Here is a 12472-nt window from a genome sequence, read left to right as displayed (position 1 = left end):
TATTCTTTATAGGAATTTCAAAAGGAGTTTCCTGATATTCCCATTGGCTACTCGGGTCATGAGACTGGTATATTTATCACAGTGGCTGCAGTTGCAATGGGAGCCAAAGTTGTTGAACGTCATGTTACTCTGGACAAGTGTTGGAAAGGAAGTGACCACAAGGCCTCCTTAGAACCTAAGGAACTGGCAGAGCTGGTGAAGGCGATCAGGACTGTGGAGGCAGCCATGGGCTCCCCAGTCAAAAACATGCTTCCCTGTGAGATGTCCTGTCACAGCAAGGTAAATTTCTTATGGTAATTTAGACTATTTACAGGTGAGAAAGTTGAAATTACTATTATTGAGATTTAAATATGACCTAAAACATCATCAGATTTTCACTTAAGTCCTAAAAGTAGATAAAGAGAAACCAGTTAAACAAATGAGACAAAAATATTATACTTGGTCATTCATTTAGTGAGGAAAATGATCGAATATTACATATTTGTGAGTGGCAAAAGTATATGAACCTTTGCTTTCAGTATCTGGTGTGACCCCCCCCTGCAGCAATAACTGCAACTTTTGATCACTCATGCACACCAGCTTGGAGGAATTTTAGCCCATTCCTCTGTACAGAACAGCTTCAACTCTGGGATGTTGGTGGGTTTCCTCACATTAACTGCTCGCTTCAGGTCCTTCCACAACATTTCGATTTGGATTAAGGTCAGGACTTTGACTTGGCCATTCCAAAACATTAACTTTATTCTTCTTTAACCATTCTTTGGTAGAACAACTTGTGTGCTTAGGGTTGTTGTCTTGCTGCATGACCCACCTTCTCTTGAGATTCAGTTCATGGACAGATGTCCTGACATTTTCCTTTAGAATTCTCTGACATAATTCAGAATTCATTGTTCCTTCAATGAAGGCAAGCTGTCCTGGCCCAGATGCAGCAAAACAGGCCCAAACCATGATACTATCACCACCATGTTTCACAGATGGGATAAGGTTCTTATGCTGGAATGCAGTGTTTTCCTGTCTCCAAACATAACGCTTTTCACTTAAACCAAAAAGTTCTATTTTGGTCTCATCCGTCCTCAAAACATTCTTCTAATAGCCTTCTGGTTCATCCACGTGATCTTTAGCAAACTGCAGACGAGCAGCAATGTTTTTTTGGAGAGCAGTGGCTTTCTCCTTGCAACCCTGCCATGCACACCATTGTTGTTCAGTGTTCTCCTGATGGTGGACTCATGAACATGAACATTAGCCAATGTGAGAGAGGCCTTCAGTTGCTTAGAAGTTACCCTGGGGTCCTTTATGACCTCACCGACTATTACACAACTTGCTCTTGGAGTGATCTTTGTTGGTCGACCCCTCCTGGGGAGGGTAACAATAGTCTTGAATTTCCTCCATTTGTACACAATCTGTCTGACTGTGGATTGTTGGAGTCCAAATTCTTTAGAGATGGTTTTGTAACCTTTTCCAGCCTGATGAGCATCAGCAACTTTTTCTGAGGTCCTCAGAAATCTTCTTTGTTCGTGCCATGATACACTTCCACAAACATGTGTTGTGAAGAGCAGACTTTGATAGATCCTGTTCTTTAAATAACACAGGGTGCCCACTCACACCTGATTGTCATCCCATTGATTGAAAACACCCGACTCGAATTTCACCTTCAAACTAACTGCTAATCCTAGAGGTTCACGTACTTTTGCCACTCACAAATATGTAATATTCGATCATTTTCCTCAATAAATAAATGACCAAGTATAATATTTTTGTCTCATTTGTTTAACTGGATTCTCTTTATCTACTTTTAGGACTTGAGTGAAAATCCGATGATGTTTTAGGTCATATTTATGCAGAAATATAGAAAATTCTAAAGGGTTCACAAACGTTCAAGCACAACTGTACTATATTAAAGAATTTTTCGGAGAGATTTATGTGCAATCTGTTTAACCTGATCTATTAAGAGTCAACTAACCAAATCATTTAAATTAAAATATATATCATAGGCTATATATGAGCCACAGATGAAAGACAGGTTCGCAGTCATGGGTTGTTAGTAAGTGATGAGCGAACCCTCCTGAATTCTCTTCAAGTCAAGTTTGGATAAAATGCAGAAATGTTTGGGAATTTTGGTAAACTTAGTGAAATGCATTGAAGTCAATGGGGAAAGAGAAACTGAACTAGTTTTGAGTGGATTATAATCATGCAATGGTCTTTTAAGTGTCCCTCAAGGTTAGAGATGCAAACTATGCCAAACCGATTTTTTTGGCCAAACTATTGAGCCATTTTGCCTCCCTGAGAGAGAATTATGTCACCTAACAGGCCGGGTCTTCGGGGCACCTCCATACTGCAGGGAGAGCTCCATCTGGCGGCCTGGGGGTATTGGCCGGGATGACAAGCTGGCCATAAACCACAGTGATTAAGGAAAAAAACAAGCCTGAAAACTGTTGGCTCTCCATTTATTTCAGTTAGATAAACAATGACTACCTGTATAAACTCACTTAAATGGCACCATGAAGTTTATAACCAGAATGAATTTGCCCTGTGTGAAGGGAGAACATGTGAAGTAGCACATAGAGGATGGAGTGATGGAGCTGCAACCAAAGAGCACAGTGGTGGATGGCAGCTCACTCACAATGTTTGCACAGACATGGCAGACCAACAATAAATGCAAATGCCAGAATAAATGATGGGCTTTCTTTATCAAAATGGAAGGACAGAAACGAATAAAGCACATTTCAGGATTTGATAACAGCTATATTTAAATGCTGGTGCATGCATTGAATTACATAAATGACTTGATGGCAGATGCATACACACACAAAGAAAACTTACTGTTTGCATACATTGTCAGATCTGCCATGTCTGTGAAAATATTGCAAACTAGCAAAATACCCGTGCTTTGCAGGGTCGAAGTGCTGCCTTAAAACTTTTATTAAGAAGAAAAGTAAACCTTTTTAAACTGAGGGAAAATATACCAATAATTATTTGTTAAGGATTTCTTTGTATGCCATGTTGTGAGTTTGGCCCTCCGGTTGTAATATGACCAAGCTGTGCGCTGAGCTTACTCTTGAGCAATGCAACGTACAGTTGGCCATGTGAACAGTAATCTTGTTTCAGATCTCACAGCTTGGATTGCTGCTGTCGTAATCGGTTTGAGTTTCATGGTTTGTTTCAATTACAACAGTATTTGCAGGACTTGTTGTGTTGAAGTGACATTTGGCATCTGTCAAGCGTTGTAAGTATACAACCGGTTTCATCGATAACTTTGCATCCAGCTTTTGAGAGTTTAAACATTCATAAATATCAAAGTGTCCACTACTGAAATCGTCACCTGTCAATCTAGGATGTTTAAGAGGCATTGGCGGTTGTCAAAAGGTGTAAAATATTTGGCCATTTCGGTACACTTGAAAGCGACAATCGAACAATTCAGCGGCAGCCATCAACTCACATGCAGAACCATAGGTGAAGGGCTTCAGCATTTCACTCTTCTAGTGCTCCTGTGTAGTATAATTATCTCCTGTACCGTCATCAGTCCACACCTTGAACCTGTCCCAGTCATTCAATACATAAGACACAATGTTTCTCCAGATATCAAGAGTGAGCCTGATATGGCCGTGCAATATGTAACAAAGAGAATGGAAAAGGCAGGTGCCATCTCCGGGCATGGAAACCACTCGGTAAGTGACAGTTATTTGATCGATGGTGATCACCTCGATAGAATGTTAATGGGGGTACAGTTGAAATGATAAAGGAAATGGGTACCTAAACAATGCAAAGTAAGTCTAAAATACCTACACAATAACTATAATCGTAATCAACGAACAATAAAACAGTGGAGAAGCCGTGGATAATATAAAAAGGCTGCAGTTATCAGCAAGGAGACGTGAATCCCGTGGCGAAGCAAGGAAGGGAATGAAGAGACTGGAGCGATGGACGACCTTATATAGGCAGGCAGCCAACAACGTGGGAGGCGTTGGGATGGGGGACCCAACGCCACCTCACACGGTGACCGAGCTGCAGGCTAAGGACGTATATATGTACGTAAGTAGGATTCAGTTAGCGTTGGGAACCCGCGTACCAAATTTCTTGAAGATGGGTGCATAGGTAACAAAGACCATTAGAAAGTTCAATTTGGTGGCCGACAGTGGCGTCATACCACCAAAATAAGTATGTACATCGGTTTCGGTTAGCACAGGGAAGCCGCCTACCAAATTTTGTGAAGATGGGACCATAAATAAGAAAGTTCAACATGGCGGACGTTGTCGACCGTTATGACCATTATGCGTAGAATTTTGAAATGAAATCTGCTTAACTTTTGTAAGTAAGCTGTAAGGAATGAGCCTGCCAAATTTCAGCCTTCTACCTACACGGGAAGTTGGAGAATTAGTGATGAGTGAGTCAGTCAGTCAGTTAGTGAGTCAGTGAGGGCTTTGCCTTTTATTAGCATAGATGAGCTGCATTCAGTTGCTACTATCTCAATGTGCCATCTTGCACGTTCTCCTTTTCCCATAAAAAAGGGATGGTGGCTGTGAAATTTATATACTGACAGTTTTACTGCTATGTCAGACAATTGGAGAACTTTGAGCAGAGCTGCATAAGGTGCTACGAGTACTTGTTGAAGAGCAAGGGATCAGTATTAAATACTTGGAGGAACTGTCCCATCCCACATTGGCCACTACAGCTCTGCAAAGTCACACTGCCCTTGCAAAGTATCATTGGCACTATGAACAAAAAATTTGTCAAAGCCAGTTGAACAGGAAAATATTCAGTGAATAATGTTAGCCAGAGAATCCAGCATATTCATTGCGAAAAATGCTTTGGCGATTAGCACTAATCATGACTTTTTGATTATGATGTGATGGATTAAAAGGTCAGGAAAAGTCTTCACTTTCTTGCATAAGCTGCAGAAAACCAATCCCTTTTAAAAGCACTTTGCTACCATCTTCATTTATTTAATGTGCTTTTGTTTTTGACTTTTGAAATAGAAATATTCACTTTGACTTTTGCCTGTTGTTTGGGTTTTGATGCTTGTGTGTTTGATCACCTGGTTTTGATCACTGACTTTTTAATAGAGGTGCATATCCTGATTTCCTTGAAAAAATATGAGTCATCACACTAAATAACATTTTACTAATTACCAGTTTCTGCAAGTCTGCCAACTTGGCCTTCAGTCACTTACACTTAAGCCCCTGATCTTTGCATCCATTTTGTGTATATTTTTAAGTAATTATTAACCTTTCCCAATTTGTTACAACTTTATTTACATACTATTACATTTGAAACCCCAAAAGGGACACCTACTATTCTACATATTGTGGACGCTAGGGGTCACTGTTGCCCCGTTGAACCCACCAGACAGACATCCCAGATGCACGTGTAAAAGCACAAGAAGAATCTTTAATAATATTTCTTCAAATAAAGTGGAGCAAGCACCGCACACTCCACAATTCTCCAATAAATCAATACAATAATAATAATCAATCACAACCCTCCACTCCCAGCAGCTCCGCCCTCTACCACCCAACTCCGGCTCGATCTGCTGGGGTTTCCCACAATCCTTTATAGTCCATGACCCGGAAGATATTCTTCAGGTGTCCCAGAAGTACTGCGGGTTTCTGTCCTCATGACTCCTACGTACTTCTGGGTTAACGTCACCATAATAGTCCCTGGGTTCTTGGTGAGCTCCCCCTGGTGGCACCCATGGCACCCAACAGGGCTGAAGAACCGGATTCCATGTCCCATGCTGCCTTGCAGGAATCCGGGGAACCATTTCCGTCCAGGGGAGCTGCCATCTAGCGTCCCGGGGGATGTAGTGCCCTAAAAAGGCTCTTTCTCTTAGTTGAGTGACGTCCCGGCCAGACCGAAATGCCAGCCGTCCATCACAATTTGCATATCTACAGTATAATCAGACGAGAGCAATATTGGTACAAAAAGAGCTATATGTATTTAACTTGCATCAAAATATAGCTTCCACCCCCAAAATATGATGTATAATCTATATATATAATTCACTAAGGCAAGACACCCATGGAAAGCAAGACGGAAGGAGCGTGGATTCACTAAGCTGCTGACAAGTAAGACGCCCATGGCTCACGCAGGAAGGAGCCACGCCCACCAACTCTAAGACCATTGGATACGATGACAACTTGCAGAACCACGCCCACCAACTTGGACGTGATGACACAGGAAAAACGACGTCATTTATTTTCGTCTGTCGTAGAGTCCACATGCACCTCTGAGCCACGTTGACTGTTCATAAAGGCATGTTTCTCGCGGAAGTGAATCGCTATATGCAGCCTGTAAAACAGTTTGCGAGGGGTATCCCATGAGATCCTTAAAACAAGCCTTTAAAACTGAGGTTACAACACAATGAAAGAAGCAGTCTTTAAAAACCAATAAGCCCTGTGCCTCTGTTTCATTCCCATCTCACCTGCTTCACCAATGCAGGCCCTGCAAGAGTCGAGACACTCTCTCAGCAGCTGACCTTCTCTGTGCCTGACCGGTTCACACAGAGGCAGCGCGAGAGAAAGCCGCGCACACACACAGGCAGCGCCAGAGACAGACAGATGCACACACATAGGCAGCTGGTGGGCGGGTCTCTGTGAGTTTCTCTTGCGGGCGGGTACATGACCAGGCGGTGTGTATGCTTCGAGAATAAGGGTGGACGTGGCAGGACTATCTAAGAACAGGCATGTTTGTCACGGATGTAAATCGCTGTATGCGGCATGTAAAACAGTTTGTTTGTCGCGGATGTGAATCGCAGTATGCAGCGTGTAGTTTCCAAAGGGTTTCCCATGGTCTTACAGCTGTTGGGCGGGTCTCTGTTGGTTGATCTTGCGAGCAGGCACATGACCTGGCAGTGTGCGTGCTTCGAGAGCGTGGGTGGACGCGACAGCACCATCTAAGAAGAATCCTATTTGTCGCAAAAGTGAATCGCTGTATGCAGCGTGTATAACGCTGTATTGTATGTTGCCCTCTCCAGAGTTACATCTTTTCATTCACCTACAGTCGTATCCTCCAAACCAACCCCATTTGGACAACTGTGTCTTTCAGGAAGTGTTCACCCATCAATACATAATTATGCGGCGTACGCTACGCCGCGGGTTGGCTTGTTATTTATACAAACATATCCAAGTGAGAAGCCAGTGGAATGTACAGTTGTTATTCAGTTTCTTCAATGGGGAATGCTGACAGCTACTGTATATGAGCCAGTCTGGCATGATTTTCAGTGGCATGGGGATGACTCTGACTTCTGTGTTTTTTTCCCCAGTATAAATACTCTCATCCATCCATTATCCAACCCCGCTACATCCTAACTGCAGGGTCACGGGGGTCTGCTGGAGCCAATCCTAGCCAACACAGGGTGCAAGGCAGGAAACAAACCCCGGGCAGGGCGCCAGCCCACCGCAGATAAATACTCTCATGTTTTGCATAATTAGTGAATTATTTTATAAACCTGGCTAAGTATGGGTAACTATGACGTGCTCTATGCACATGTTCTAATCATTCAAGACTTCTGTAGACTGTGGCTGTGGCCATATACTGTATAGTGATATGCAGACATCAGCGTGTGTGTCCTGTCCATTTCTCTGGCATTTTCCCTCTGTCAGTTGAAATTTTTTTCCATTGTGTCATAACATAATGTATTTGAAATAAACTTCACAGATCACAGTGACACCTTCACACCTATGGCTACAGGAGGACAAACGCTCAGTTAAGCAGCTGGGTCAAATTTTAAACACATCGTGAGGAGGAACAAGACACTGATAAAACATACAGTACTGTTAGCAATATGGTTCTACTTCAAGCACTGATTAAGATGTGTTTTGAAGTTAAATGAGAGTGCAAGATCTTGAGAAGGATGCTGTCAGACACCCTTAAAGGAGGCTAAGACCCCGACGCCATCAAATCTTAGAAATGCCCCTGCTCAGGAGGTTCATCCAAATGAAAAATGCTATAGACACAAAATGTGTCTCAGGAAGGCTGAGTCTCAGAGTAGCAAAGGATTCTTGCTGTTGTTTTAACATTGGCTAAAGAGAGAATACCACACATAAATTTTATTAAAAAGCATATAGTTCTGTTTTTTTTCTGTATTTGATATCCCTCTGCGTATTATCATTTCATCAAAAATAATCGTCTTCAGAATTTAGCATCTTCTTTTTTTCTTAGTCTATCTCAGCTTTCAAAAGTGATGCTAGGACACGGCCTGTGACTACAAGCACAAAAGCAACCCAGTACAGCAGCGTCCACTGTACGTCCAGACAGATGTTAAGATGTGATGCCTCCTTAAAGCCACATTTAAGTGTCCATTTTGTTTGTTGTGTTCTAACTGTTTTCTGTATTTCACAGCTGGGCAAATCTGTGGTGGCAAAGGGACCGATTCCCAAAGGCTCTACCCTGACGCTTGATATGCTGACAGTGAAAGTGGCTGAGCCTAAAGGTATCCCGCCAGAGGAGATTTTCAGCTTGGTGGACAAAAAAGTGAAGAGAGACATTGAAGAGGATGCCACCCTGATGAAAGAAGCTTTGGAAAATTATGGAAAGTAAAACAAACTATTTTAAAGTGTTGTGGACAATTTTGCAATTTATTTTTAGCCAGGAATATAGACTATAAGCTACCTATTTAAAAAGAAAAAAGATCATTTTAATTTTTTGATTTTTGTAATTTGCTGGAATATTATTCAAGGCAGAACTGCAAATGTAAGTGATGAGCAGCCCAAAACATAAACCAAAGGTTTGGCATGTCAGGATGGCTGTATTGGTTAATGCCAAGTTCTCAGGGATGTACTCACTCATTAAAACTACAAATTCAAGCACTGGAGTTTCCAGTTATGGTGACACAGCCATCAGTGCTTCTGCCCTTCTGCTGCAGAGACTGGAGTTTAGTTTCTCTGGGTTTAGTTCCTAGTCCAGGCACCATATATGGAGAATTTGTTCCTTCTGCCTTAGTTTGTGTAGTTTCTTCTCAGCATCGCAAAGACTGCTGACAGTGTGGTTGTGTGCGAGTATACTATATTATGTATTATTATTATTATTATTATTAATATTATTATTATTATTACTACTACTAGGGGGCTCCACACCCTGCTCGCTTCACTTGCCCACCCCTGGGTTTGGTTAACCAGATATACAATTTAAAGAGATTGTTATTTTCATGAGAATTGTTACATATGCATTATTTTCACTTTTACTTTAAAACTTCAGTAAAAACAATATTTGGAATTAACTTTTCTTCAAGATCGCATTGAATTTTGATTCCGTGTTTGGACTTACACCATGACAACGCAACTTATAACTGCCCATGGGCGAATATCGTTTCTTTATCTCTAATTTTTCGAATGTTTTTCCCTGCTCATTCTTCTTCACTTAGTCGTAAGTGTATCTGACAAAAGCATTCACATGACTGTGGTCTTGTTTGAAAATGGTTGTAAGTAGGGCGTGCCTTGAAAGAATCTAATGGCAAAAGTCAACATCTCCTGAGACTTCATTCCAAAAAGTCTCTTCAGAAAGTCAAGTCTTGTCGCAAGATAAAAAGTCTCGTCTCGTCCCAAGATTTTTTTTATTACAATGGAGATTATTATTATTATTAATAATAATAATACATAGCACACAGTATAAACAATATCATATCTAGATGCTTTACATTAATACAGAATAAATACACAAATAAATCAAACTAAAATACGAATTGTGCATTAAAATGTTAAAAATTGGATAAATAAATACCCGTTCTAAAAGCACTTTAATGAGTGAAGTCTTCAATTTCCCTTTAAAAACAGTTGATGATGCCAAGGCCCTTACAGACTGTGACAGTTTATTACATAGATGTGGGCCAATGACACTAAAGACTGTGGACAGCTTTGTCCGAGGAACAACCAGAAAGTGTGAGGATGCAGAGTGGAGGAGAAGACAAAAGGAGTGGACCTTAAAATAAAAAAGTAAGCAGGACCTGAATGTGCAGCAGCAGTTAGATACTTGTACATGAGGAGCAGAATCTTATATTGGATCCACTTCTTTAAGGATAAGTTTGGTATTTTTCAAATCAAAGTTATTTCTTCACAATCATTGTATATATTTAATTGCCATATCATGAAGTTGAGTTCTATATGTTTACAATTTTAAAAATCTTAAAAAATAATCAGACTGCCATTGCATTTTTCAATGGAACAAAGGGCCACCATGGTCATAATGTTAAAAAAAAATAACTTAAAACTTAATGAATATGTCTAGTTAAGGTAGGAAAGGTTTCGATTTGTGGAAACACACCTTCTGTATTTCTGAGGCATGCTTGTGAGAGTAATCTAATCTGAAAATTAGATTCTTGGTTCTATTTTCTTGAAGTAAGGATACATTTCTCTCTTGCTTTTCTGCTCGTAGTGGGCACTGTGGGTGGCGCTATAAGAAACCCCACCCCTCCACCTTTGCCAAGCTATATGCTGCTTATTATCCTGCTTTTGCTTCTGCAGTTCTGTTTCTTCAACGGTTATGTTCTGCTTTGGCTTATAACAAAAGACAGATGCTCGCTCAAATCATAAAGTTATTTTTTCATAAATGATGGCAAATTAACATATACCACAACTGTGAAGAAATAACTTTCACTTGAAAAATACCAAACTTCTCCTTTAACATGCAACCAATGTCAAGAAAGAAGCACAAGGGTTATATAGTGTAACTAAGGAAAACAACACAGTAAAAGATTTGGATCACATCCATGACCCTGTATAATGAAATCAAACGATAAAGAATTGATCTTTTTACAAAAGATTCTTTAAGACACAAGTCCAATACAAAACTAAGTTAATATGGCCGAGTTTCCAGTCATATGGATTCCAAGCAGGAAGGGGCAGGTCCAGGAGGGCGGACAATGGAAGTGATGTCAGTGGTGGAATGGCTGTCAGCCTTCCATTCTGCAGAAGGAGGAATAGAGAAGGAATTAGCACACAGCATCAGTTCCTGGTTCAGTGGGTAATTACCATCACCAAAACCCTTAAACTATCTCCCAAGCAGACGCACTTGATAACAGAAATAATTTTGCATATTCGTAAGTATGTGTTCAGCACTATTTTGTATATATTGCAACTTTTAGGTGGTCTTTTGAGGTAGACCAACACAACAAATAGTTGCAGTACTCCAAACAGGATGCTATATAAGCATGGACCAGCTTCTGAGCATCTTGCATTGACAGAGATGATCTGAGTTTGGATATATTCTGGAGATGATGGAAAGATGACTTAGATACAGAGGCAAAAAGGCTCAGGAAAGTAAGGTTTACAGGTATATCTTAAGAGGATTGTGTTTTTTATCTGGCATGAAGTACCCACAATATGTGTTTTGCCACTGTTTGCTTGAAAATAGTTTTCTATCATCCAGCACTAGATATGATCCAAACCTTTGGTGGTTTTTAGTAATCCTAGAAGCCCTTTAGAGAGGTCTGGAAATATATTGTTATGCCACTTGCAGGCAGTGAAAACACAAATTATACTGTGGACTGTCATTCCTTCTAAGATTGATTCCTCTTTACACTTCACTGTTTCAACAGTAGGCTTCTGACACAGTTTCCTCTGGCCCAGTGAAAAAGAGGAAATGGGTACAGAAAATGAACACATGAAGCAGCGTATCCATCTGCTTGGCTTTTCTTGGCTGCTATTTAAGTGTAGTGCAACAACCAAATTTAACTCTGCATGATGCACATCTTCTGCTCCGTCGTCAATGCTGAAGTAATATGAATCCTTAACCTGCACATCTAGGCACACCAATTCCATCAACAAGTCCCTGACATGGCAGCTTTGTGGAGTTGTGCACTTTAATGGGTTCTGTGCCTATCTGGCTTATTGCACATGGGAAAATAGTTTCTGTTCAGAATGAAAAGGCAGCATTGCTAATTTCACTCTTTTGAAAAACTACTTCTGATTTTTTCTTGCTGTTGTATATACTCTTTCAATATGCATTTAGTAATTATTAATCTGCTTTAATAACTGCATAATTATTTGAATATTTATGTCTGTTTGGCCATAGTTGTATTTAAGGCATTTTTGGTAGCAACCACAATACAATGAATGTAAGCAATATACAATACATATTTTATGTGTGCATATACAGTAAATAATATATCCTTAATCTGAAATAACTTTAATTTGATATATTTGACACTCATGATTAAATGTTTATTGATTTTTGCAATAACATTTATTTTTACCTTTGTAACACACTTGTTTTTCTTCATTAATACAGTATGTCGGGCAACTCATTCTACACAACCAATTCGTTCTTTTTATTTGCCAGTGTTTGTGTCACAAGGGATGTCTCTTTTTTTTTGCCTTTTCCCCCTTCTTTTCCTTTTTCATTTGAATTGCTTTGATCCATGACACTTCTACTTGCCATCCTCGATATCTGTGTGCAAATCCCTTTCTAGGACTTATAAAGTACATGTTTCTAGTGACTTGAACTTAAACAGATAAAGTCACTTGTACTTTTAAATGAAAGAGCA

The 12472-nt window shown here is 40.2% G+C and overlaps 1 protein-coding gene across 1 annotated transcript in view; it reads left to right on the top strand.

Moving 5' to 3' along the window:
• The window catches only part of LOC120532358 (sialic acid synthase-like), a 39275-nt gene extending 30214 nt beyond the window's left edge, over positions 1 to 9061 (top strand). Inside the window, exons 5-6 of the mRNA XM_039758274.1 lie at positions 13 to 279; positions 8335 to 9061. Of these exons, the coding sequence (XP_039614208.1) occupies positions 13 to 279; positions 8335 to 8532 (465 nt within the window). The 3' untranslated portion in view covers positions 8533 to 9061. The remainder of the gene's footprint in view (positions 1 to 12; positions 280 to 8334) is intronic.
• The last annotated feature ends 3411 nt before the right edge of the window (positions 9062 to 12472 follow it).

This window comes from Polypterus senegalus, chromosome 7 (assembly GCF_016835505.1).
Source record: "Polypterus senegalus isolate Bchr_013 chromosome 7, ASM1683550v1, whole genome shotgun sequence".
In the NCBI taxonomy this organism is placed as follows: Eukaryota; Metazoa; Chordata; class Cladistia; order Polypteriformes; family Polypteridae; genus Polypterus; species Polypterus senegalus.
This window is presented reverse-complemented; position numbering and strand designations above follow the sequence as displayed.